The 25,861-nt window shown below is 35.6% G+C and overlaps 3 protein-coding genes across 3 annotated transcripts; all 3 read left to right on the top strand.

Annotated features, from left to right (window-relative positions):
• Window positions 1–17,588: 17,588 nt before the first annotated feature.
• On the top strand, window positions 17,589–19,102 carry LOC102669613 (leucine-rich repeat receptor-like kinase protein THICK TASSEL DWARF1). Its single transcript, XM_006579109.1, has 3 exons — window positions 17,589–17,672; window positions 18,412–18,725; window positions 18,853–19,102. The coding sequence occupies exons 1-3, from the start codon at window positions 17,589–17,591 to the stop codon at window positions 19,100–19,102; spliced, it is 648 nt and encodes a 215-aa protein (XP_006579172.1).
• Window positions 19,103–19,159: 57 nt separating this feature from the next.
• LOC102669479 (uncharacterized) lies at window positions 19,160–20,086 on the top strand. The gene has a single exon (XM_006579108.1). The coding sequence runs from the start codon at window positions 19,160–19,162 to the stop codon at window positions 20,084–20,086; it is 927 nt and encodes a 308-aa protein (XP_006579171.1).
• Window positions 20,087–21,067: 981 nt separating this feature from the next.
• LOC102669343 (uncharacterized) lies at window positions 21,068–22,861 on the top strand. Its single transcript, XM_006579107.1, has 3 exons — window positions 21,068–21,160; window positions 21,660–21,931; window positions 22,030–22,861. The coding sequence occupies exons 1-3, from the start codon at window positions 21,068–21,070 to the stop codon at window positions 22,859–22,861; spliced, it is 1,197 nt and encodes a 398-aa protein (XP_006579170.1).
• The last annotated feature ends 3,000 nt before the right edge of the window (window positions 22,862–25,861 follow it).

Genomic DNA, 25,861 nt, shown 5'->3' with positions numbered 1-25,861 from the left:
ATTATCACAATTTTTTTAAGTCAACCCAACCCAACCCATTCATGAACGGTTTGGTTTGGTTCAGGCCAACGGATTACCCATTTGAATTTGGTCTTTTTTTCTTAGAATTGTTATTTTATATTATGATTCTTTCAGATATCTAATACAATTAACACAATATTATTACATGTATGAAAGTAATAGAATTGATTCATTTAGCACCATCAACTTAATATTCTAAAATAGACTAATATTAATTAAAACAAAATATTCTTCAATGAGATTTACTATAATAGTCTGAAACAAAATTATTTCCTACAAACTAATTTCTTGCAACCAAATTTGTTGAAACAAATGAAAAAAATATGATTAATTAATATTATAAACATGATAGAAAAAATAAATATGAAAAAAATGTGAAACAAATAACAATGAACCTGAAAGTAATACTTTAAAAAGTTTCAACACTAGTAGTCCACACTTGGAGTCTCAATACTCGTAGTATTTAAACCCAAACCAAACAACTCTAAAAATTTAAGTACAACCATGTTAGCACAAAAATTAATTGACATTTTATACAAATATAAAAAATGAAATAAGAGATTACACATATGATTCAATTTTTTCCGCTTCATTTATTTCAACTTGCAAGTCATTAACATTTTGCTCAATAGATCTACACCAATTTTGGGCATAAATGAGAGCTTCGACAGTAGTAGGACTCAAGGAACTACAAAATGAATCTAGAATTCTACCTCTTGTACTAAATGCAGACTCAGATGATACAGGAATAACTAACATATCTCCAGTTATATAGGAAAGAATATAATATTTGGATGCTTTCAATTTTCACCAATTCAAAATGTCAAACTCAGCGTGGTCATCTTCAATATCATCCTCCAACTACCTATCTAACTCATTTTTTTGCACCTCACCCTATTTTTTTTTTCATTTTCATTCTAAATTCATCATCCCAATCATCACCCTTATCACCCTTATCAGCGTGTTTGAAGCCAATGTACTAGAATTGGCTGAATTGCTACTAAAATAAGAAATTGGATGATCTAGTACATATTGTTGAATCAATTTGTGAATGAGGTGTTTTAATTTTTTCATCATGACCATGCTCTTCTCCACACCATACATATGATTAAAACAAAATTAAATGTACTCACATTTATAACAAGGATCAAGAAAAACAATAACAACCAAAAGGTAGTTAATTCCACCACTTTCCCAATATTTGTTAAACTCTAACTGCATATTTGTTGTCATCCTTTGTATCACTAAGTCATCACTATGCCTCCACTTATTTAGCGATGTTTGAATACTAACCAACTTCTTAAAGAAAGTGTTAGCAATAACATGCAATGACCCATAAAAAGAAAGAGTTGCATCACAGACAGTCTTTAAAAAGCTAATAAAAACACAAGCACGTTGCTAATCAATCTCTTTGAGACATCCATCCCCTTCACTAGATATGAGATTTAACACATATGTAGCCTCAACATACTCATAGAGATCAAATGCATGCTCATATTTTTAAGCAACATATAACATCAAATAAGTAGAGTTCCACCTAGTTGGTACATCAAGTATTAACATGACCTTAGTGGATTCACGTACTTCTTTAGCACGCCTCTTAAAAGTTGCAAATCTACTTGGAGAAGACTTCATAAACTTACATGCAACTCTTATTTTTCTAATGAATAGGTCAATTTCTTTCAATCCATCACTAAAAATTAAATTCAAAATATGAGCAAAACATCACATATGCATGAACTCTCCATTCAACAAAGTATGCTCATTCCAAACACTTAATGCTCTAGCTAAATATGAAATAGTCAAGTTATTAGCACTTGCATTATCCACTGTTACACAACAAATTTTTGAAATCCCCCATTATTTTAAACAATTCTCTAGGGTTATCCTCATGGTTTCACCTTTGTGGTAAAAAATAAACAAAATTTCAATATTTTGTTATTCAACTCCCATCATTCATCAATGTAACAAGTTGTCACACACATGCAATTCATATTTTGAATTGACGTCCAAGTATCTGTAGTAAGTGAAATCATTTGTTTATTTGCAGAAAACATATGCTTCAACTTCTCATTTTCATCATTAAACATATGCAAGCAATATCTAGCAATAGTGACACGCGAAGTGTTGAACAAGTGGCCTCAGATATCTTAAGAAGGGGGGGGGGGAGGGTTGAATTAAGATATCACAAACTATTCCCCCAATTAAAAATTCTACTTTAATTTTAACCCAAGTCCCAAGATTCCTTTTAAAATGAATTCCTAAATAATAATTCAAATTAAACTTACTGAATAGAAACAATAAGCAAAAATAAATAAAAGAGTTTAAGGGAAGAGAAAGTGCAAACACAATTTTTATACTGGTTCGACAAAGTTCGTTGCCTATGTCTAGTCCCCAAGAAACCCGCTTGGGAGTTCCACTATCTCACAAATCCTTTACACCTTCTGAAACACACAAGGACAACCCTTTCTTTGTGCTCAGATGCTTTACAACAAGAGACTCAGAGTCTCTTAGCCCTCTTTTAGAAGTAAGAAGAAGAAGAAGAAATGATCTCTCTTGAAAGAGATAGATGTTACAATGAAGCCCTCAATTCCTTATTGAATAACACAAGTGTTTGGCCAAGGAATTTTCGAAGATAAGAGATTTTCGTTTGAAAGGATTATGCCTTTTGTGAACAGTGAAAACTCTGAAGAAAATTCGTGCCCAAGTCACCCCTATTTAAATGCCTTTGATGGCCATTCATAAATCCAATGAAAAGTTGTGACTGTTCGCAGATTTTCTCGAAAATCCTCTTTGGTAATCGATTACAACATTGGCATAATCGATTACACAATTATTTTTATTCAAAATTCAAATGTCCAACATTCAGAAGCTCTGGTAATCGATTACATATGATGTGTAATCGATTACACACTTACAAAATCATTTTTAACCATTTTAAAGCATTGGTAATCGATTACGTAGTTTTGGTAATCGAATACAACTTTGAAAACTTTGAAAACATTTCTAGAAAGCTTTGTGGCCACTGGTAATCGATTACAACCTTTGGTAATCGATTACCAGAGAATAAAATGCGTGGAAAAGTTTTTGTTAAGATAGAAACTCACTTGGCCAATCATTTGTGCTTTTCAAAAACTTTTCTAAGAGTCTATCTTAATTCTTATCTTGAGATCTTTGCTTTGCTTGACATCTTGCTTTCTTCATCCTTGAAATTCATCTTGAATGATCTTTGAAATTCCTTGGCATCATCAAAATAATTCTTGAAGCTTTGCTTCTACAAGAAGGAATTTTAAATTTAGGTTGAGCATATTTCATGAACTTCCTAAACCCTTCATTTTTAACAAACTTAAAGCAAGTTTACCAATAATTATCATCTTTGCAAGTGCTATTAGAGTATGCTCTTGATTAAAATCAAAAAGTTTCATACTAACTTTATCAGATTAAGGTTGTTGTCCTAGCCCTTGTTGTGGTGGAGTTTCATGTCCTTGTGGTTGTGAAGGAGCTTTTGTCCCTTGCTGTGATGGACTTTGAGTATGATATGGAGAGAGTGCTAATTGGTGGAATTGGAGATGAATCATTAACACTCCATGTACCTCTTTTCTTTTCCAATTGTCTCATTTGCAAATTCTAAAGAACCTATCCACAATAAAACATTACACAGTTTACACCTTTATTTGAGGATTTCAAATTTATTTTAACTTTTTTTATTTAATTCCAAAACCTCATGCTAACTGCTAATTCCTTGATCCTTGAGGAAATCATTCTAAGAGTCAAACTCAAAATAAATAAATAAAACGATACACGATCCAGATAAATCAATTTTGGAGAATAAAAAAATATGCTACTCATTTGGAATCTAAAATCAGGAAGTTGCCACTCAAAATAAAATAACCGCATCTTGATAAAAAAAATCTTGATATGGATAAATGTCCATATCAACATAATATATTTTTCCAAAAACTAAATTAGGGTTCGTGTAAATTAGAAAAAATAACCAAATTTTATCTGGGCATCAAACAAATAAAAAAATATGAATCCCAATAATCTAACTATAATAGTTACTTTGATACCACATAAAGTTTTAATAATATTTATAAAAATATGTGATACATACAACACACAATCAAAAAATAAGTGGTATATAAAAAGAGTTGTTAATTATGTTGGTTGGTAAAGAAAATCTGAGAGTCGAAAGTGAATGTAAAGAAGCATGAAGCATAATTTGTTGTGGAGTGAAAGGATTGTTACCTGTTGACTCAGAAACAAAACGACATGGCACAACACAATAGAGCACGAGTTTTCCTTTCAGTGTATGGGTGCTTTTTATAACAATTCAAAAATTAGGTTAAATTCAAATTTTAGCCCTATATAAGAAAAAAAAGAGTTTTTGATTTTATCACCGCACGAAAAAATATTTTAAAATTAGTTCTTTTTAGATATAAAGAAAAAATAGGATAATAATTATACCCATTTTATGAGTTATTTTTTTAACGAAAATATTTTTATCTACAAAAAATCTTCAACTAACGTTTTTTTATGGATTTTTCTTATCTCTTTCTCTCCTTTCCATTTGTTTAAAGTTTAATTTCAATATTTTTTTTTTAAAAAAAATTATCAATTGTTGAAGTTAATCTTATATCACAATATAAGTTATTTATCATAAATTTTAATTATATAAAAAACATTTATCACAACATGTTCTTGGTATATTGCGGTTACGAGGTGGATTTATCCCCCAACTAATTAAATTGTTACTATTTTATTAAAAACACTAAAGAAAATAATGCATTACCACACCTTCCTTAATTATCAAATTATTGTTTTAGTTTTTAAAAAATATATATATATATATATATAATAAAATTTATATTTTAATTACGGGTTCACGGATCCGCAACAGATTTATATATCTAAACCTATGATCCAACCCTTACATGAACCATTTTGATCAGTTCGATTCGATTTTAACCCAAATACATAAATGGTTCAACCCAAACTATTCAGATCGGTTTGAATTAATTCAAGTTCGCAGGTGACCCAAGCCTATGAACACCCCTATTGATAAATTTATGTTTCTTTCATATTTTTTGAAATTAAAGTTTTGAAAAAAATATAATTTATGAACTCGAGAATTCAAATCAAATAATGACACTCTTTGTTGAATTAATTTAGTTTAAACGTGTTGAGAAAGAAATTAAATTTAATCCAAAGTAAATTAATTAATTGTTAAATTACTCATTTGGTATCATATAGTTTCACAATTCATACATTTTTAGTTCCTATAGTTTGAAAGTGATTTTTTAAATCCTTATAGTTTACATTTTAATTCTCTTTTAGTCTTTATAGTTTAAAAGTGGTCTTTTTAGTCCTTATATTTTATATTTTAATTCTCTTTTAGTCCCAATAATTTGAAAGTTATCTTTTTAGTCCATATAATTTAAATTTTAATTACCTTTTAGTCGTTACTACAAAAAATATATAAAAATAATTAGTTACAAATTAATTATAATTTATCAATTATTTTTTAATTATAAATTATCTTGCGATAAATTAGTTAGAATTAATTACTAATATTTTTGTAGCTAATTGTAATTGATAATATTACTCATATTTTGATGGTAAAGACTAAAACAGAATTAAAAATATAAAATATAGAGACTAAAATGATCACTTTCAAACTAAAGAGACTAAAAGAAAATTAAAATGCAAATTATAAGAACTAAAAAAATCACTTTCAAACTACGTACACTAAAAGATAATTAAAATATAGATTTTAGGGACTAAAAGATAATTAAAATATAAACTATAGGGACTAAAAAAATCTTTTTCAAACTATAGGGACTAAAAAAGTATGAATCTTGAAACTATAATGACCAAATGAATAATTAAATCTTAATTAATTAATCTTGATTAAGTTAAATTTTTGTTCTAAAAAATTGAAGTAATGTGACTCGATCAGTCCAAGGGAAAAAAATGTAATGAGACTCGTGTACGTTGTAGCCTTCAATCTTCATTTCTCACATCACATAAGTAAGAATCAGGGCTGAGCATCGGTCGGTTTCGATTGGATTTGGGCCTAAAACACTCAATTCGACCAAAACTGAACACTGATATTTGGGAATTGCTTGGGGCACCCAGCATTTTTGCTGGGGCACCCAACAAATTTCCTAAATGTTGAAAATACCCTTATGGTATTTTCGGTTATAAATACCAGTAGGATTTTTTGATTTCTGCAACGCCATTTTTTTCCATTAAGGGCGGTTTGGAAGTGTATTTGTTCTCCAGTGGTGTACGTGCGTTGGTGAGGAGTATACGGTGGATTCTGGTCGATTTTCATTGTTGGAGAAGAAGAGGTATGCGAAGTACATATGGATTGGTGATCTGTATGGGTCATACGGATTGGTGATCTGTATGACCATACGGATTGGCAATCCGTATGAGTCATATGGAATTTTTTTTATTTTTAATTGTTAAATTAATTATTAATAATTTTGTAATTTTTTTTACTAGTTTTAGTAATATTACATTGCTTAAAAATGAATATACCAATGATTAATAATTAAACAAATTTGTATGAGAATGATTATGTATTTAATGTTTTTTATTGAATGATGTATTTATTAGATTTATATGATATTTTAATGAAAACGTCATGTAAAATATTTTGTGTAAACAACTATATTTTGTGTGAATTGAATTTGAATTTGTTGTTATTGAATTGAATTTGTTAAATTTTTTATTAAGATGGATGAAGACCAGTGGATGTATGATAGTATCATGTCTGAAGAAGTTGAAATGAATGTTGAAAATGAGGAAGATGCTGACATTAAAGTTGATTGTTTTGATGCCTTTAATACTTTTGAGGTATTTGTGCAATTTGTTGTTGTTGGTACAGTAATTATATTACATAGATGTTTACTCATGGCAAACCTGATTTGAATTGTGTTCTAGTTGTTTGGTAGCCGTGATGAAGTTTTATAATGGGCTCGATCGTTGGCTCATGACATTGGATTTGTTGCCGTTATAATGAGGTCAGACATCAATACCGATGTTCGAGGAAGAGTCTCATTTCTGTTGATAGCTTGTGAAAGGAGTGAGGAGTATAGGCCTAAGAAACATAATTTGGTAAGAACATGCACTGACAGTAGAAAATGTGGATGCCTGTTTAAGTTGCGTGCGAAGCCAGTTTCAGGAGGAGACGACTGGATGGTCAAGTTAATTTGTGGGATTCACAATCACGAAATGGAAAACTCATTGGTTGGGCATTCATATGCAGGTCGAATGACAAAGGATGAGAAGATTGTTGTTGTTGATATGACGAAGTCTATGGTGAAGCCAAGAAATATTTTGTTGACGTTGAAGAAGCACAATGACAACAATTATACAACAATCAAACAAATTTACAATGCGAGACATGCTTACCGTTCTTCCATAAGAGGGAGTAACACCGAAATGCAACAACTGATGATGCTGCTTGATCGAGATCAGTATATTCACTGGCATAGGCTGAAGGATGATAATGTTATACGTGACTTGTTTTGGAGTCATCCTGATGCAGTAAAGTTAACCAATTCTTGTAATTTGGTTTTCTTGATCGACAGTACCTACAAAACAAATAGGTACAAACTGTCGTTGCTTGATATTGTTGGTGTTACACCAACAGGAATGACATTCTTCGTTGGTTTTGCTTACTTGGAAGGAGAACGTCTTAATAATGTTTTTTGGGCTCTAGAGCGGTTTCAGGGTCTTTTCATGAGAGTTGATGCACTCCCCGGGATTATCACTATTAGAAATTACACTTTCAACATCGATTATTTTGGGCATTCTACATCAGCTCTAAAACCGATGTTGAAAGTGACGATGTTGAATGTATCATCGGTAACATCGGTTTTGAAAAATCGATGTTAACTTAAATATGATAACATCGGTTTTCTAAATAATCGATGTTAAACACAAAGAACTACAGCAAAAAAAAGTATGCATGACGAAAGTTGACATCGGTTTTGCAGTTAAACCAATGTTAATGTTATATATTGACATCGGTTCTCTAGAAGAACCGATGTTAATGTAATATATTAACATCGGTTTTCTAAACCGATGTTAATATATTACATTAACATCGGTTTTAGTCGAAAACCGATGTCAAAGTTGATGATGCATATACTTATTTGTTGTACGTCTTTGTATATAACATCGGCTATTAATAGAAAACCGATGTTAATGCACAACGTTAACATCGGTTATTTATAGATAATCGATGTTAACATTTGTACATTAACATCGGTTAGGTATAGATAGCCGATGTTAACTTATGTACATTAACATCGGTTATGTATAAATAGCCGATGTTAATATATAAACTGTAACATCGGTTATGTATGAATAATCGATGTTAATATACAAAAGTTAACATCGGTTTTTTGTATGACCGATGTTAAGGTTCATATTTACATCGGTTTTTGTAAATAACCGATGTTGTTTACCATATTAACATCGGTTTTTGTTAATAACCGGTGTTATTTTCAAGTATTTTTTTATATATACTTTCTGTTTTTATAGTAAACCCAAAATTGTACCTGTAAAATGCAATTTCAAGTCCAATTCACAGCAAATAAACATTTTATTCTGCTTTCAAGCAGTTTTAATGATAATAAACATCAAATAATTGATTTATCATAAAGAACAATCATCAAATGAATTCAATGCTCATATTACATAGAAAATGTCAAAAATGTTAAACCAAAGTAAATTAAGCTAAAGATAATGTCCCTAAATCCTAGGCCTGATCTCTAACTCGGAGATAAAACTGTGCCCACTGGATCCGCAATGCCTTTAATCTCTCTGGCTCCAATGGTCTAGGATCGTTAAAATACTGCATGATGAAATAAATCATAATAAGTTAATAATGTAATACAATTTATAAATAAACCGATTTTGTTTGAAATAAACTTATCGCTTCCCAATTATTCCTAAAAGTTCATAAAATGATGGTGGACATCCAGTGCATCACATAGTAGCCGCACTCAGTACTTCCTTTTTGTCTATTACACTAAATACATAATGAAATTTGGATATTAATTAAACAACTAGTGTACAGACACATAAAGAAATATATATATAAGTGGAAGTTTTATGTAAATGACGTACCTTGACGACAATCCACCTAGCAGGAGCCTTCGATTTAGGCTGTGGAGCATCATCAAGACCTTTTAAAGCACTGTTCCAGATGAGTAACAATTAAAAACTAGTGTTGTACGTTGAGGTATTTCAATGCAAATGTATTGAAAAGAACACTAACCTATTAATAATCCCCTTAAGGTAGTTGTCTGGCCTATTATGCAATGAACAAAACCAGACAACTAGGTGTTCTTTGGGCAGGATGACCACCATCTGCCAGTGTCCGCTGCAGTGGAGATTAATATGGGTTAGTACATTAGTAAACATTAATTAAATTCAGTTATTTTGTGACTTACCCATTTAGGTAGGCTCCAAGATAGACATCGCATTTTGAACTCTGCATCCAAGTCTTTATGTAACTTTCAGACTCAAACTGTGATTGCCTAGACCTCTGAATGGACTGTGGCTTGAGGAATCCATAGATATCAGAATTTCCCGCTCGCATACATGTTTCAGTGAGATGCCTGTTTATGTTAAGTCAAAGTTAAATATTTATGAATTGAAAGCAATAACTTAGGTAATTAAAAGTAATATAAAATGACTTACAGAATCCACAACTGTAACACTGATATGCTGAGACATTGACCACCGTGTGCGATTTCGGAGAGATCTTCGTGCTTTATGTAGAGGGGGAAATCTGGATTAAAGACCCCAAACACGGTGGCATCCCATCTAACTTGATAAGGCCTCAGGAAAAGCTTTGGGATGGTCAATGTCATCAGATAAAGCGGATCATCGACCTCCGGATCGGGCTTTGGAGGTGGTTTTGTCAGAGACACAGCTAGCTGTTCATGAAACAAAGTTAAATAGCCTAATTTGAGGCACGCTTAATGAATTAATTTAAAAAGAAGAAACATATAGTAAGGACAATAAGTACCTGCTGTGATAAAGACTTGACCAGATGTGTCGGCCAAGCAAGGAAGGTGTGAAGTGTTTGCTCCACTAAGGAAACCTCATCAGTGGGTACAGGAACTGGAGCATCTGCATCTGTAACCTCCTCCACATTCACCTTTACTTGGCCAGGCAACAAAGGAGTGTTATGAACAACAGTGGATCCCTCATAAACTCTCCCCATGGCAACCAGGCGGGCAGGATCTGCTTCTATGTACAAGCCACACCTATCAGAGTCACCTATCTCAGGATCGTTTCCTGAGGGATCAACACAACTCCCCTTTGTGCTCACTCGAGGACCGGAGGGACCAACCAGAGGGTGCAAGTCCCTGAGATTGCATCTGCGACTGAATCTGGCTGAAGGATGCCATGACCTGCCGCGTCACTCTCTCTGTGATGGACTCCTCTAGCTGGTCCCTGATTTGTTGGGTCAGCTGTTGCAATTCTTCAGGAGGCAGGGAGGAAGAGCTGCGGGACATCCGTGGAGCCGATCCAAAGTATTGCTTGATGGTGACACCGGCTCCAGCAGCATGGACACGTCCAGGGTGCTCTGGACGTCCAATAGCAACGGTGAGAACATCCTGATGCCCATGGGGGACGAAGGATCCCTGTGTGGCCTGCTCCTCAAAGGAATCCTGCACAGAAAACACACAGTGGTACATGGCATTCACAAAATATTGAAATATAATTGTAATAGTTAGTTGAAAATGACTTACAATCTTCTCAGCGATTTCCTTTGTGGCCTCAGTCGTCATCTCCTCTGTTTTCTTTGTGCGGACCATCTTCCACTTCACGTGGCGTCTGACTGGGGATGGAGGGTCGATGACGCCATCAACGCTTCCTGACTGTGCAGGTTCTTCTTCGTCTTCTCAGCCAGGAGCTTCTGCTCTAAATACTCATAACCCCCACGAGACAAAACGTGGGGGGCAGTATTCTGCTTCTAGATGGCCTGTGCCTTCTTGCGCACATCCTGAAAAAATTAAACAATAATGTTTCAAATTGGTGGAATGAAGTATAACAACATCATGTTTTTTGAAAAACAACTTAAATGGCAAGGAACATACCTCCCAAGAAGGGTCTCTGCGAGTCTGGCAAAACTGGGCCCATTTTTCCTTGCTGATGCCGTATTTCTCACAGACAGTGTCCTCGACACCGTCCTGCTCGGCTGCAAGGGCCCATTTCCTCGTGAGGTCTGATTTAAACTGCCTCCATCTCTCCCCCACGGTCTGAAGTAACTTCCTTTTTGTCCTACTGTCAGAAGCCTCTGGGATATCAAATTCCGCCTGACAACATCAAATAAATTTTATTTGTTACAATAATGTATTTTTTGGCTATTAATTAAACAAAATCAAATAAGAAAAGAAAAATACCTGAATATCCTCCCAAATCAGGTCCTTCTGAGCAATAGGGACCTCCTTCCAGTTCTCGTAGGTGACGTCCACCTTATCACGCGCCACAATCCCCAAATATGTTCTTAATTTCTTCCTGTGGGGACCGTCGGCCTTGCCGGTAGCAGGATCAACATGGACCACTGGTCTCTCAGCACCAGGTGGTCTAGTGGACAACGATCGTAGTCGTGAGGCTTTGCGTGTCCGCTTCACGGCAGACGGCAAAGCCGATGCGTCCAAAGGAGGAGGAGGAGAAGGAGGAGGAGGAGGAAGAGGAGGAGGGGAGGTAGGTGGAGAACCCATGATCTTTTATACAATAACATACAACAACATACAAAATAGGATTAATCAAAAGAGGATAAGTCATAAGTGATTTAGTTGTGCTTTTTAATTGTGATTTGGGGCAAGCATGTTAAAAAAAGTCTATTACATGTAATCAACAGTCAATGGATGCGTGATGGAATATAAATACTATATCTTCAGAAATACACATGTACATGGCATCCTTAGGACTTCATCCAGCTGATGTTTGTCGCCAGTTTCATCATCCACCACCCTTACCTTCTATGCCTTCTCACGTTTATTGTTGTTAAACCCATATTTATGCCTTTTTCCCTTCATGTCTTGTTTTATCACAACTTTAGCCGAATTTCCTATCTTCAGCACAGTTGAATCTCCTGTCTTATTCTCCAATGACACACTTTGATGGCCTGTATCTCTTTTCTTCATATGTTCTAGTGCTTCAGCTTCAGAATGCATAGAGCAATCTAAACTTTCCAGTGATCACCAAAGGCTTCTGCATCAGCATTGACACTCTCCACCCTCTTTGGTTTATGCTTCTGTGCTACATTCCGTGCTTCCTTCTTATAATTCTCAGATTTATTAGAGGTTGCACTAGAAGAATCAGCACCAATCCGTGCCTCTTCCTCCTCTACCAGCTCAATATCTTTCGTTTCACCTTTGCTTTTGTAAACTACACTGTAATTACAAAACGAACGAAAGTTGAAAGGAAAGATATTGAGCTGGTAGACGAGGAAGAAGCATAGATTGGTGCTGATCATTCTAGTGCAACCTCTAATAAATTTGAGATTTATAAGGAGGAAGACGAAATACAACACAGAAGCATAAACCAAAGAGGGTGGAGAGTGTCAATGCTGATGCAGAAGCCTTTGGTGATCACTGGAAAATTCATATTGCTTTATGCATTCTGAAGCTGAAGCACTAGAGCATATGAAGAAAAGAGATACAGGTCATCAAAGTGTGTCATTGGAGAATAAGACAGGAGATTCAACTGTGCTGAAGATAGAAGATTCGGCTAAAGTTGTGATAAAACAAGACATGAAGGGAAGAAAACATAAATATGGGTTTAACAACAATAAACGTGAGAAGGCAAAGAAGGTAAGGGTGGTGGATGATGAAACTGGCGACAAACATGAGCTGTATGAAGTCCTAAGGATGCCATCTAAAACAAAATACCGATGCCTCAATCAGAAAAAATGTAGTTGTCACTTACTTGCTTTGGTGACCTCTGTCTCTGTAGAAAATTGCATTAGACGATGTTAATCAATTCTCCTTCATCATGATCATTACGATTAGCATGAACTTCGTCAGCTTCTTCTTCTCCGACAATGTTAGGAGTGATTTGAGCGGTCAAAGGACTAACATAGGTGTCCATGTATGAATCATCATCTTCTACATTAACACCAATTGTTTTGCCCTGTAGAACCACGCACCACCTTTCATCACAAGGGTCTTGCACGTAAAATACTTGTCTAGCTTGTTTTGCCATGATGAAAGGGTCATTGTGGTAACCAAGTTTCTTTAGGTCTACCAGCGTAAATCCTATATCATCGATGCGCACACCGATGTTGTTGTCAACCTATTTACATTTGAAAACACATACCGTAAATTTCACATAGTTAAGCTCCCAAATTTCATCAATGAACCCAAAGTAAGGGATGGAAAGCTACACAGGGATTGGCATCATTGACACTTGCAAAGTGTTGAGATTCAGCCCTTAGGGTGACCCCACTGTTCTGCATTGTACTTTTGTCATCTTGTGCTTTTGTGTAAAATGAATACTTGTTTATGTCGTATCCTTGCCAAGTTATAACATTTCTTTTAGGCCCATCTGCTAGCTTTCTTAATGTTTCTAAAGCATTCTCATCTGCAAAGATTGTATCTTTAAACCAATCACAGAGAGTCTTGTTATGCTTTTTCAACACCCAATTCTTTGACATTTTTGGATTATTCTATTCAACTAAAGCTTCATGCTTAAGTATGTATGGCAAAAATTCATTACTGTTGTTCAAGACATACAAGTGAGCTTGTAACAAATGTTCTACACTTGGAGTGATCACATGCAGTCCTCTTGAACCCTTACCACCCACTCTGTCATCATGCCAAGACTCAGGAAGGCCAACAGGTTTAGCCTTCTCTAAGTATTTTGAACAAAATTCAATGGCTTCTTCTGCAATGTACCTCTCAACAATAGACGCTTCTGGACGATATAGATTCTTTGTATACCCTTTTAAGATCTTCATGTATCGCTCAACCGGGTACATCCACCGTAGATAAACAGGACCACAACATTTGATTTCTCTGACCAGATGCACAATCAAGTGAATCATGATGTCAAAGAAAGCAAGGGGAAAATACATCTCCAACTGGCACAGTATAATTACGGCCTCATTTTCCAACTCATCAAACTTGACAGGATCAATGACTTTGCTACATATAGCATGGAAGAAAAAGCACAAGTGAGTTATCGCTAACCTGACTTTGTTTAGCAAGATGTCTCGTATAGCCATGGCTAACAATTGTTGCATGAGCACGTGACAATCGTGAGACTTTAACCCTACAAGCTTAAGCTCCTTCAACTTCACAAGGCTCTTAATATTTGAAGAGTATCATTGGGGAACCTTCACCCGACGAAGACACTAACAAAAACTTTTCTTCTCCTTCTTGGACAAAGTATGGCAGGCTGGGGGTAAGTAAATATTCTTCCCATCAGACCTTGGATACAACTGTGATCGTATACCCATATCAACTAGATCTTGACGGGTATTCAAGTCATCCTTCATCTTGCCTTGAATGTTAAGGAGCGTCTCAATCACACTGTCACAAACATTTTTTCTTCTTTTAGTTATTTTGTGTTTAAGGAAATTAGATGGGTTGTTGAATTTGTTGTATTAGCAAACTGTCAGACCCTTTAATTGTTATAAGATGAAGTGGATTAAGTGGGCTGCTATTAGAAAGCTTAATTTAAAGTATAAAGTGGATCTTGTATGCCTACAGGAAACAAAGAAGGAGAATTTCACCAAGCTCATTTGCCAAAACATATGGGGAGATTCTAATGTCTCTTGGGACAGTGTTCCATCAGTACACACAGCTGGAGGCTTACTTTGCATGTGGAACAATTCAGATTTCGAGGTGGACAGGAGGGTGAAAGGCAGAAATTTTTTAATGCTTGTAGGGACATGGATTAAGGACAATTTGAAGTTGTTCATTGTCAATGTATATGCTCCATGTCATCTTGCTGGGAAGAGAGATTTGTGGGAAGAACTGAGGCAGTTAAAAGCTTCTAATCCTGAGGGTTTATGGTGCTTCCTTGGGGATTTCAATAGCATTAGAAGCCAGGATGAAAGAACAGGCTCATCTCAAAGGAGTGTGGGCACATATGATGGTTTTGGTTTCAATGATTGGATATCAGACATGGAAATTCAGGAAATTAAAAGCTTTGGTAACAGATTTACTTGGTGTAGGCCAAATGGATATGTGAGGAGTAGGCTCGATAGATGCTTGGTTTCAGAACAGTGGCTACTTAAATGGCCTGATTCTTCACAACAAGTACTCCACATGGATTATTCTTATCACTGTCCAATTATTTTGAAAACAGATCTGGTGGATTGGGGCCCTAAGCCATTTAGGGTGATGGACTGTTGGCTTAAAAATAAAGAGTATCAAAGACTGGTTAAAGAAGTGTGGTGTGGTGACCAACAACTTGGATGGGGGAGTATTGTGCTTAAAAACAAATTGAGGAACCTAAAATCCAGCTTAAAACAGTGGAGTATAGAGAATGGGGATGTCAATAACAACAAAATTCAGCAACTGATGCTTTAATATAAAATCTAACAACTTTAACTTCCCAATCAACTGTAACTATTCTAACTGTTTAGCTTTTGCCTCACTTCCATGTTCTTCAGAGTGTACATCATCCTCACTTTCTTTTCATTCTTCTAGGTTCCATAACTAGTGTACTCAGATGTACAGTACTAAAGCTATAACGGTTTGAGAATTGGGTTGTATGCATCCCAAAAGATCTTTTCGTTAACCTTTACCTCTTATAGCCTAGGCTCAAGACAATAGATTGGAAAAAGATAGCAAATCACCAAAGTGAAAAAATAAAGTATAGTAGCTATGTTTTTAAAAGTAACTTCAAAGGAACATAGGGCCCTTAACTCATTTGAATAAAATTAGATGCCATCAGAAAATAAAAAAGTCATAGCCATAAAATGGTGTTTAGCGGGAAACCCACTATGCTATAGCACCATGGCTGCTATTTAACAAACAATGGATATGAAATGCATATAGCCCAACTAATCTACTTGAGTAGTATTTTTATCTATTCCTGATTTTTCTTATCAAGTGCATTAGTCAAAACAAACATGTCTAAGTTTAAAGATTATTTTAGAGGGCAAGAGCTAATTCTAGCTCTGTGTGTGTTCTAAATTCTAATTACATCAAAGGAGCTACAGTGAACAACACCAAATCTAATTATGAGGAGCTCAAAGCTATTGGCAATTGGCACAGGATTGAGGAAACCATTTCTTAAAGCATTCTCAGTGTAAGAAATTGATTTCAGCAAGCATGAATCAATCTTCAGTAATAAACTAATCTTCGGTGACACCGGACTTAAGAAGTTTAGGGGCAAGAGAAACCAGGTTGAGAAGGGAAAGCTTTTTCCATTCTTCTACTTAGAAAGATGCATCATTAGTTCTCACTTCTCATAGCCGCAAGGGCAATCTAGGAGTTGTTTTGGTTATGTAAAATATGTCAATTGCATTGATAGAGCTACCTTATCAACAGATTTAAAATTGGTTGCATATATGAACTAAGTTCAACATAATAACAATTTGTTCAAGCTCATCAAGCCAGTCTTCAGATCCCTATCAAATAAATTTAAAATTATGGAGATACTACATAACTACAATTATGTGTAGTCATCAGATCCATGATAAGAAAAATAGACTCTGAATAACACATGATAGGAGAGACAACAACATTTAAATTACATCACAGTCAGAATTTGAAGCATCAAGAGCAAGAAAAGAACAAACTAAGATTTGAAACATAAAATTGGTTCACTTTAAAAGCTTAAAAGTTAAAGAACCGAATTGAATGACATTTATCTATCAAGTACTTAAATAATAGATTTTATATTACAGCAGCTAAAATAACAACTCCTATCTTCTTCTTCTTCTTCTTCTTCCCAGGAACTCTATATTGCCTACACAAACTACCCTTCTCTTATTTCTTTTTTCCTTTCAATCTCATTATTATTCTTGTAAGTTCCTCTTTCTTTTCATAATTCATAATCCAAGTTTAGTTCTCTTATTATTCCAATTCTTGTTTTTTACTTGCTACAAATCTACCAATTGGTATTTTGAATCCGATTTGTTTACACACTCTTATTATTTGTCTCATGGTTTATATAGCTACACATAGGATTCTTGTTTTCCTGTACTGTATGCACTCCTTGTCAAGTTAATTGGTTGTCTTAAAATTGTTTGGCCTCTCTTTAGAACCAAAGGACAATGCTAAAAACGTGTGTTCCTGTTTTCTGAAACCTCATATTCGATTTGGATTCCTTTTGTTTTTAATTTCTCATTGATTTGTTTATTCTCAACAGCTGAGGTTTATGTACACTTGCAAATTTATTATGATCCTGTGATACTGTCTCATTTATTAATACATAAAAATAAAGCTCTTTTATATTAACCACTGATACAGCTCATAGATACACTATGTCCTCTCTGCAGAACCCAACAAGAGGATGCATCCCATCTTTTCTTTCACTGCAGCAAAGTACAACCCATATGGTGGGAAACCATGTCATGGTTGCAAACTAAGGGTGCTTTTCCATTAGGCCCAAAGCAGCACTTCCTTCAACATTTGGGTGTTCAAGCTGCTGGTGTAAGAAATAATAGATGGCAATGCTGCTGGCTAGCTTTAACTTGGTCCATTTGGAAACTTAGAAACAGTAAAGTCTTCTCTAATGCAAATTTCGATGCTAATAAACTATTTGAAGAAGCAATATTCCTCCTATGGTCTTGGCTTAGGAGTTTTGAGAAGGATTTTACAGTGCATTTTAATCACTGGTCAAGTAATTTACCACAAAGTTTTATGTATCAGCAGGGGATTGCATAGTTATGAGCTCTATACTTTTAAATTCATATGCATTATGTATCCATAGCTTGGTTCCCCCTCAGGATTTTGCAGACTATTGAAGCATGCAATGCACACAAGTAAACTTCTGACTGACAACATATTTATTTTAACATTTCTAGAAAATTCTCTATAGAGACTAAATGGGGCTCTATGATGGGCAGCTATTCTTTTTCAGAAGAACAACCAATTCCGGTTGGATGGGAGGAGTTTCTAATAGAAGTTGCTGCAGAAATCCTAACTGATCCATCATTTTCACGGCAAGAAACTTCTCTTTCTATGTTATGTTCTATAAGGGAGAATGAGAAGCTAATAACATCTTATTATTTGGGTTCTGAATACAACTAAGTTGTTTTACTTCTATTCTTTATAAGACTGGCTTATTTGAAGGCAGAAACAATATAAGTAGCATCATTTTGTAACTTTAAAATTGTCGATCAGATTATGGATTAAGTTTTTAATTTGAATTTTGTTATTGTTTTATCAGCTTACAGGAAGAAGTCATGTCTATAGCTTTGGAGTGGTGCTGCTACAATTACTAACAGGGAGAAGGCCAGTGGGGAATTTTGGGGAAGAAGGTCTAGACATTGTTCAATGGACCAAGTTGCAAAAAAATTGCAGCAATGACAAGGTGGTGAAGATTCTTGATGAGAGGCCATGTCACATTCCCTTAGATGAAGCAAAGCAGGTATACTTTGTGGCCATGCTATGTGTTCAGGAACAAAGTGTGGAGAGACCAACCATGAGGGAAGTGGTTGTAATGCTTGCACAAGCAAAGAAAGCAAACACATTCCAAAAGCAGTTTATCCTTTGGGGGGGAGAGGAAGCTAGCTAGATGGAAACAATGCAATTTATCCTTTGGGGGGAGAGTGACCCTTATTCAATCCACCCTATCATCGATCCCCATTTATTTTCTATCTTTTTTCAGCTTACCCAGAAAAGTAGCAGATAAGCTCATTGGAATCCAGCGCAGCTTTTTATGGGGAGAAGGGTCGGAGCAAAGGAAAATAGCGTGGGTCAAATGGGAAACTATCTGCCTCCCAAAACAAAAAGGGGGCCTGGGTATAAAAGACACAAGGACCTTCAACAAAGCTCTTCTTGGGAAGTGGAGATGGTATTTGTTTCACCAAAGCAAGGAGTTGTGGGCCAGAATATTGGCTTCTAAGTATGGTGGGTGAAGATCACTGGTGGATGCTAAAAGGGTCAACAATGAGTCAGTGTGGTGGCAGGATTTGATGGCGGTGACCCATGACCAACAATTCAATAATGTACTTCAACAGGGAACAATATGGAGGGTGGGTTGTGGGGATAAAATTTGTTTCTGGGAGGATTGCTGGACTGGAATTGGTCAACCACAAATGTTGAAATACCCTAGGCTATTTCAGATATCCCGCCAGCAACAAAAATTAATTCTGCAAATGGGGAGCTTCACAGATTCAGCATGGGAATGGAACCTCTCTTGGAGAAGGCCCCTATTTGACAATGAGGTAGCCTCAGCTGTAGGTTTTTTGGAAGATATATCTCACACTGCACTCCAACAACATGCAGCAGACAGCTGGGTATGGAAACTTGAATCCAATGGATACTATTCTTCTAGGAGTGCCTACATTCTGCTGCAAGGGAACTCAGAGGAGGGAAACATGGATGATATATTCAAGGACTTATGGAAGCTAAAGATCCCAGCTAAAGCATCAATTTTTGCTTGGAGGTTAATTAGAGATAGATTATCGACTAAGTCTAATATGCGGAAAAGGCAAATTGATATAAATGATAGCCTGTGTCCTTTCTGCAGTATTAAGGAGGAAACTGCATCTCATCTCTTCTTTGACTACAGCAAAACACATCATTTTTGGTGGGAATCCCTATCATGGATAGGCACCTCGGGGGCCTATTATATAAATCCAAGGCTCCACTTTTTGCAGCACAACAATGGGATGAAAGGTGGGAAGAAATACAATAGGTGGAAGTGTTGGTGGGTAGCTCTAAATTGGTCTATTTGGCAACATAGAAATAAGGTTATTTTCATGAATGCTCCATTCAATGGCAGTAAGTTGCTAGAAGATGCACTGTTTTTGGCATGGACATGGTTCAGAACAATGGAGGAAAATTTTACAATGCATTTCAACTATTGGTCTAGCAATCTACCAGCTAGTTTTCTGTAAACTAGGGTAACACCAGTTGTGGTTTTGTAATTTTTGCCGCTTTGTAGTAGGCTAGTAAGCTCCTATCAGTCTGTATTCAGCCTAATATGAGGATTTACCAGCCTTACTTACATACTCTTGTATTTATGGTACCTCTGGTACTCCCTCATATATTAATATATATTATTTTTGCTAACAAAAAAAAAAACATTCCAAAAGCAGTGATCTACTACCAAAGAAACAAAAGACAATTTGTTTATGACTATATCTGACCCTAGTCCTACATATAATTGAATCTATGTTACAAATTTCCATAAAATAAGCTTACTCCTGCTTATGCCACATCATTTTTATGCTATGGTAACTTAATGCGTGCAGACACCACAATATAAGTTATATATCAAACAAATTTATATGGAAGGCATTTGAAACATTTGTGACATACCAAACAAGTGCCCCAAACTCCAAAATAATTGCAAGAAGTGTCAGTAACTTGTTATGAACCTGTTTAATGCAAAATAATGAGATTGTGAGCTAAATTACTCACAATAACAGGATCCTTATCACTAGTAATCTCTATTGGTGCTCCAAGAAGTCTATAGATTTAATAGAGACAAACTTCAACATGTTTCCTAAGTAAACTACAAATGAAAAAGAGACCAAGCTTACCTCGAACCCAAACAGTGACAATGGCAGTGAGATCTAACAAAATGGCACGAAACTTTAAGCTTTCCTTGTACCTCAATCAACAATATTGCAACTGAAGACATATTATTATTATTATTATTATTATTATTATTATTATTATTATTATCAATAATACATGAACACCCACGGAAACTTAGCATACAAAAAGTTGACCTATGTACCTCGCGGAGAAAGCATTGAGCTTTGAGCACCCACGACTATTTCAGCACCCTAGTAGCAACAGTGTATGTTAGGTTTTCTTCAAGCCAGACTTCCAAGAACAGTGTAGGGGTTCTGTGGGTTCGAGCGAGGACAATGTGGGTGTTGAGGGAGCGGTTTCCGGCAGCTTTCAGGCGGGAGGAGAAAGAGAAGAGTGATTTCAGGTTTTTGAGCAAGAGGGAGGGCAAGGTTTTCGAGCGCGCGCGGCTTGTGAAATCTCAATTTTTAACATATAAACATAACAACATCGGTTTTCATCGGTTTTTTTATGGATAACCGATGTTAACTGAATATAGTTAACATCGGTTTTTACAAAACCGATGTTAACATCAAATACATTACATCGGTTTTTTAACAAATCGATGTTAAAATCAACTCCTTAACATCGGTTTTCTCAAAACCGATGTTACCATATTCATCTTAACATCATGTTAACATCGGTTTTTTAAATAACCGATGTTAACATCAAGTAGTTAACATCAGTTTTGCTATAACCGATGTTAAGTAACTCCATTTAATTACGAAAATGCCACCGCGCTTTCGTTAACATCGGTTTTAGCAATAACCGATGTTAATAGGGCAATGTAGAAAGCCTTTTTTTTAGTAGTGTATTGTCACTAACAGGGATTTGTCTTTGATGGATGCAGTAAAAATTGTATTCCTGAATGCTACGAACTTGTTGTGTTAGTTCCACATTTACAAGAATGTCAAGGCAAAGTGCAAAACCCCAGTTGCTCAAAAGAATGCATGGGATTATGTGATGGAGGCTTGGGGGAGTTTGGTTGATTGTCCCAATGAGAGTTCTTTTGATGAGTACCTTAAAAACTTTGAAATGGCTTGCTCTTTGTGGCCTATGTTTGTGGACTATGTGTGTCAAACATGGGTGACTCCATACAAAGAAAGATTTGTGAAAGCATGGACAAACAAAGTGATGCATCTAGGAAACACAACCACTAGCAGGTATGAATATTGATTTTTGTTTGTTTTCATTTGTTGAAGTGTTGATTTAAATGACAATGATGCGATTGTTTACATGTTTTTGTATATTTCATCTGTAGGGTTGAGAGTGCTCATTGGTCATTAAAGAGACTCCTACAAAACTTTGTTGGTGGCATATGCAAGACAAGCATGCATGTGGTTGGTCATGTGTTTAAAGTAACCTTGTACGAAAAACTACTTGGCATGCTATCAAGGCACACTTTAAATGAAATTGCTGCTGAGTATGAGCATGTAGCTTATGCAGGCAAAAACCCTTCACGATGTGGATGTGTCATGAGGAGTACCCATGGTCTTCCATGTGCATGTGAGTTATTCAAATATGTTGTTAGCTCCATACAACTGGAGACAATCCACATTTTTTGGCGAAGACTTAGTTTTTCAAATCAAGGGTTAAGTGAGACACAGGTGACCATAACTGAGGAGATGGAAACCACATCGAAACGCTTTGAGCAGCTCGATGTTTGTGGTATAATACATTTGAAGTCAAAGCTGCGAGAAATTGCTTACCCTGATATGAACTCCATGTGTCATCCTCCAGAAAAAGTGAAGACCAAGGGTGCTCTAAAAAAACCGCTTGCCAAACAACAAAAGTCAACAAAACGCAATCCGTCTTACTGGGAGTATGTTGATGCGTTACACTCTATACAAAATAGTAATTCCTTAGTGAAACGTAGTGCATCATCATCTCAGGACCCAATACAGAGACGAAATATTCCAATGTTGAATCAATTTCATCCTTGCATCCAGTATTCTATTGAAAACATTATTGATGTCAAAGCATATGGTAATTATGGTTATTGTGCAATAGTTGCATTATTGGGTATGAGTGAAGAATCGTGGTCATTGGTGAGGAACCATCGACTAGCTGGTCCGAAGAGTATATCAACCTAGTTGGTGGCATAGAGAGATTTGAGGAATTAAAGTGTTCTCTACTTGTTGACAACTTATCTAAGGTGCGTAATTTTATTATTATGTCATTTTTTGTTAAAATAACATTTTAAGTAACCAGTATTTGTTGTTTGTTACATGTAGGTTACCATGGACAAGTGGATGAATATTACGGATATGGGATACGTCATTGTTTCACGATACAACGTGATCGTTGTTTCTCTTTCACGACAACAAAGCATGACATTTTTTCTCTTAGAAGTCAGTCGCCACCAGATTCTTCTGTGCATCGTGTAATATGCATTGGTCATGCGTATGGAAATCATTTTGTACAAGTAATTGCATAATTATGAATTTAGTAAAACTGCTAAAAATTTAGTGATACAGTAACGTTCAATTTGTTTGTCATTATGTAACAGATTTTGTTACGAGACCACTGTCCTTTACCACCAGTGGCGTTGCTATGGAGTACACATTGTCATTTTAAGGCAAAGCAGTGGCCCACTCCGTACATATCTAGAATGCAGTGTTACACAACTTTGTGTAGGCTGAATACCGAATTTGTTGATTTAGGTGAACCATGAACATAAAATTTTATTAGCATTGACGTTTGTGTAAATTATTATTTTTTTGACATTCAGAATTTTGCTTTCAGTCAATATTTTTAAAAGGTACAAAACAATTAAAAGCTTTAAAAATAATAATCATATGGTTTCATTAGCTAATGGACACGAATTTAAACATTACATTAACTTGAACATCGTGGAAACAATTAAAATTTGCATGAAAAACTACAATTAAGTAATACTAATTTTGCATTGAATTTGCACGTCGTCTTCCATTTCCATTACCTGTTTACTAAAAACAGCTAAAATTTCTATTGGCCCAAATTGTTTCTACTAGTTAGACTGTATTAAGACCTTTAGCATGCCATCGTTAGTTTTCAGCTCAATAATTTCAAATTTGATAACTTTATCTAAATACTCATAGTGGCTTGGTTTTTGAAAAAATAATTGCCTTATCATTTGTGATTCATGAATACCATAAGGGGGAATCCCATAAGGTGCAACTTACTTGATCAAATCCTTCAATTCATCGATGGTACATCTAGAAGGAATGTCAAACTTTTTGGATTTTTTCCTGTGAACGAGTAACCGACAAACTCATGTTGGCATGGCATATTCCACCTCCCGTTGTAATATAGCAGGGCATCATGAGTAAGGGTCATAGTGGCTTCAAGTAAGTTTAATATACCATCTGGTGCTCTACCAATGGTGCATAATAACTCAATCGGGCCAGCACACGAAAATTGATTACACATTAACATTGTGTTAACATCATCGTCATTTTTCAATTGCATACATTGAAAGCGAAATTGGTTACTTGTATTTGTGAATGGCTGCCGGTAGTAAATTTCATCCAAATATTGTTTGTCGGTTAGCTGAAAGGGTATTGTGTATTTTGCTTTTTAGCAATTCAAAATCTCTAGCGTTAGGTACTCGAATGGGTACTGGAGTGGAAATTTGAAAATAAACACCACTATCGTTGTGAACAATCAATCCATTTGGAAAAATAAAACCCAATGTGGAATTCACAATCGTCTGACTGCTTGTTTCTCCCAAAAAGGCCATACTTTGTTCTAAAAATTAGGTTGGGAGAGAATGTGTTATTTTTTAGAGTGTTGGCGTGTGTCATATATATAGATGGTTTTCACTGATATTGCTTCAATTTTTCTAATACAAATAAAGATGCGTGCACATGACTTCTGTTTGTGTTGTCAACTACAACAATGTGGTGTCTAGCTTTATCTTGTATCAGAATGTGTTGTCAAGTCTAAAAATGTCGTGTCACACTTTATCTTAATATGCATGCATTTCACAATGTGTTGTCAATTCTGACAATGATGTATCATACATGCGTAATTTATTTTACTTGCACCAATTAATTTATTTCTTAATGCAACAATTAAGTAATAATTAAGGATAAATGAATCACAACAATTTATAACACATAATGATTAAAATTAAATAAACAAGTGTCACTGTCCATAAATAAATATACAAAATAAATAAAATATCCAAAAAAATAAATATACAAAAATTATAAACTGGAAATTTACAAAGCCAAAATAAAACTTCAATGTCCGTTCATACGCCGCCTTCGCCTCGATATGTGACGTATAGTTAGTTGGCCAATGTAGCGTCTTGTGATGCCCACACATTCTTCAACAACAGTATAGGCTTTTGTTCCTTTGGTCAAGATCCTCAAGTTCAGTAGCATGTCCAACCTATCAGCAATTGCTACAAAGTCATCCTAGCAAGTGAAATAAAACAAACATAACAATTATTAGTGATCAAATACTAAACAAAGCAACAAACAAAAAAACCAAAAAACAAAAATATTACCACTACATGCCGAAGATGATGCTCATCAATGTCTGCCTCATTAGGTGTCGTTGCCGCCATTGGTTGCTGATACATATCCGGTTCAACAAATTCTTCATGTTGTTGAACCGGTGGTACTCTAAGAGGATCCCCTGGCTGCATCGAACTCATGAATGGGTGTGAGATCATGTAAAACCAATCCATGTAATCTGGTGAACAGTGGCCAGGCACTGCACATAATTGCCCTACAGGTGCAATGTAGTCACCAAACTGCATCCATCCATCATCAATTTCTACAACAAACAACAAAGACGTAGCAGGGTGTGGCAGAATAGTCTGGATGTAGCCAAACTGTGGTACAACCCTCTCCGGTCAGTGAATGACCGTTAAGGGGCCCCATCTGAGATGGCCGGAAAATAATGAGATGATCTCCAATTCTCTAAATGAACGATGGTCACCGTATGGAATCCAACACACTGCGTCAAGGGTCAGTCTATCCAGACGCCTCCGATACGTGGAAACGGGCAGTGCCTTGCCAGAGGTCCAATGACATGCATGCGGTCTCCTCTCATCGTAATCCTCGACAAGAATAGCGGAAGCAACGAACGGAAAATGCTCG

The sequence above is a fragment of the Glycine max genome, chromosome 4 (genome assembly GCF_000004515.6).
Source record: "Glycine max cultivar Williams 82 chromosome 4, Glycine_max_v4.0, whole genome shotgun sequence".
Classification (NCBI taxonomy): Eukaryota; Viridiplantae; Streptophyta; class Magnoliopsida; order Fabales; family Fabaceae; genus Glycine; species Glycine max.
This window is presented reverse-complemented; position numbering and strand designations above follow the sequence as displayed.